The 2,003-nt window shown below is 59.9% G+C and overlaps 1 protein-coding gene across 1 annotated transcript in view; it reads left to right on the forward strand.

Annotated features, from left to right (window-relative positions):
* The window catches only part of LOC109382381 (A disintegrin and metalloproteinase with thrombospondin motifs 13-like), a 36,463-nt gene that overhangs the window by 30,227 nt on the left and 4,233 nt on the right, over positions 1-2,003 (forward strand). The window contains exons 22-23 of the mRNA XM_019641819.1: positions 815-1,019; positions 1,781-1,997. Coding sequence (XP_019497364.1) covers positions 815-1,019; positions 1,781-1,997 — 422 coding nt within the window. The remainder of the gene's footprint in view (positions 1-814; positions 1,020-1,780; positions 1,998-2,003) is intronic.

Consider the following 2,003-nt stretch of genomic DNA (forward strand, 5'->3'; position numbering starts at 1 on the left):
CAGTATCACTGGCCCTCATGTGGGATCCGAACTGGGGCCCTGCTGCTCAGAGCTGGCGTCCCAAGCCAACTCCTAACCAACATGCTACTCAGCCGGCCCTGGAAACATTTTAATTGTCACAACTGGGGAGGGGGAATGCGACTGGTATCTAGTTGGTGGAGGCTAGGGGTGCTGCTAAGCACCCTACAGTGGACAGACAGCCCCCATGACAAAGAACCATGGTCCCCAAATGCTAGTGTTGTGAGGCAGAGGAGCACACAGGCTCTGAGAGGGGGGTCTTGGTGTGGGTCACCGCTGTTTCCGCAGCATCTGGAGCAGCGCCAGGCACGTGTCTGAGAAGTGGCACCACGGGGTTGGCCCTGAGGGGGGCGTAGTGCCACGGTCAGGATCCCAGGCTCTGGCGCAGGCTGCCTGGGTTCAGTCCCAGCTCTGAACAGTGTCAGCGTTACCATTTGTTGGGTGATTACAGATGAACATGGGCAGGACTGATGGTGTGGAGACCTGTTTTCCCTTAAGCTGGGGCATTGCCCCCCACGCCTGTTACTTGGACCAGCACGCCACTCTGTGGGTGTCAGTGGGTGATGTGTGATGACAGGGATGATAAGGGGGCACTTGGTGAAGGGAAATGAGGTGTCTTTCCTGCATAGCTGTCCTATCCTGTGAGCCCTGTGACCAGACAGGAGGAGTTCAGGGCTGCACTTCAGGATCTCAGTGGCCCTGGAACCTGTCCTGGCCAACCATCCGAGGAGCCCAGTGGGGGCAGTGCCATCGCTGAGGAGGCCCGGCCTCTCTCTGGGGTCTTCTCCTTCTGCAGGTGGAAAGTCACGTCCCTTGGCCCATGCTCAGCCAGCTGTGGCCTTGGCACTGCCACCCGCTCGGTGGCGTGTGTGCAGCTGGACCAAGGCCAGGACACAGAGGTGGACGGGGCAGCCTGTGCAGCTCTGGTGCGCCCGCGGGCCAGCATCCCCTGCGTCATTGCCGACTGCACCTACATGTGGCACATCAGCACCTGGACGCAGGTAAGCGCTGCAGCTCGGGGTGCGTCAGCTGAGGGTCCTCACATATGGGGACCGTGGGGAGCTTTGATTCATTGTGATCCCCCAAAAGGAGGGGGAGAGCTGGGCCTTCTAGGGAGGAGACAGTCGAGGCCCCTAGAAATGGAAGACAGCAAGGCCTTGAGATGGGGAGCAGCTGGGCCTTAAGAGGCCCTGAAGTCTGGAGACACTAGAAGGTAAAGGGCAGATAATTCAGTCCTACATAGATAAGCCAAGTGCCATCCCATGCCAGCACCTTGCAAAGCATCAGGAAGAAAACAGCGAATGGGCTGGGTCCCCCTCAGAGGCTCACTCACAGTGTAGAGAAGAGGCAAAGCAGACCGCCACCACCCACTTCAGTCAGAAGGACCCAGGGCATCTGGGCTGGGGGATGAGAGCTCGGACGAGGGCAGTGCAAGGCAGGAGGGCAGGGTGGACGCCGGGCTGCAGTGACTGACAGTGCAAAAGGGAGAGGCTATGCTGCCTGATCCCTGCTCGAGGGCTTGGAGAGGCTGAGAGGGTGACAGCGAGAGCGATGTCCCTGAGCTTGAGTCCCTGCTCTTCCTCCCTGCATGACCCATGCCAGCAGCCTCTCTGAGCCTCCGCCTCCTCATCTATAGTGGAGACACATGCCTGCCTCCAGTGATGTGGAAAGATTATACCAGGTCATGCCTGGCCTGTGGTCACTTCTGTCCTTGTCACCCTCTGGCAGGGCCAGTCCAACTCCTTTCTCTCTTTCCTGGCAGTGCTCCGTCTCCTGTGGGGATGGTATCAAGCATCGGCGTGTTACCTGCCTTGGACCCCAGGCCCAGGGGCCCATGCCAACTGATTTTTGCCAGCACTTGCCCAAGCCATCGACTGTACAGGGCTGCGGGGCCGGGTCCTGTGCAGGGCAGGGGATACCCAGCCTGGTGCCCCACGAGGAAGCCACCACTCCAAGCCAGACCACAGCTGCCACCGCTGGTGCTT

The sequence above is a fragment of the Hipposideros armiger genome, unplaced genomic scaffold, assembly GCF_001890085.2.
Source record: "Hipposideros armiger isolate ML-2016 unplaced genomic scaffold, ASM189008v1 scaffold_3, whole genome shotgun sequence".
NCBI classification, from domain to species: Eukaryota; Metazoa; Chordata; class Mammalia; order Chiroptera; family Hipposideridae; genus Hipposideros; species Hipposideros armiger.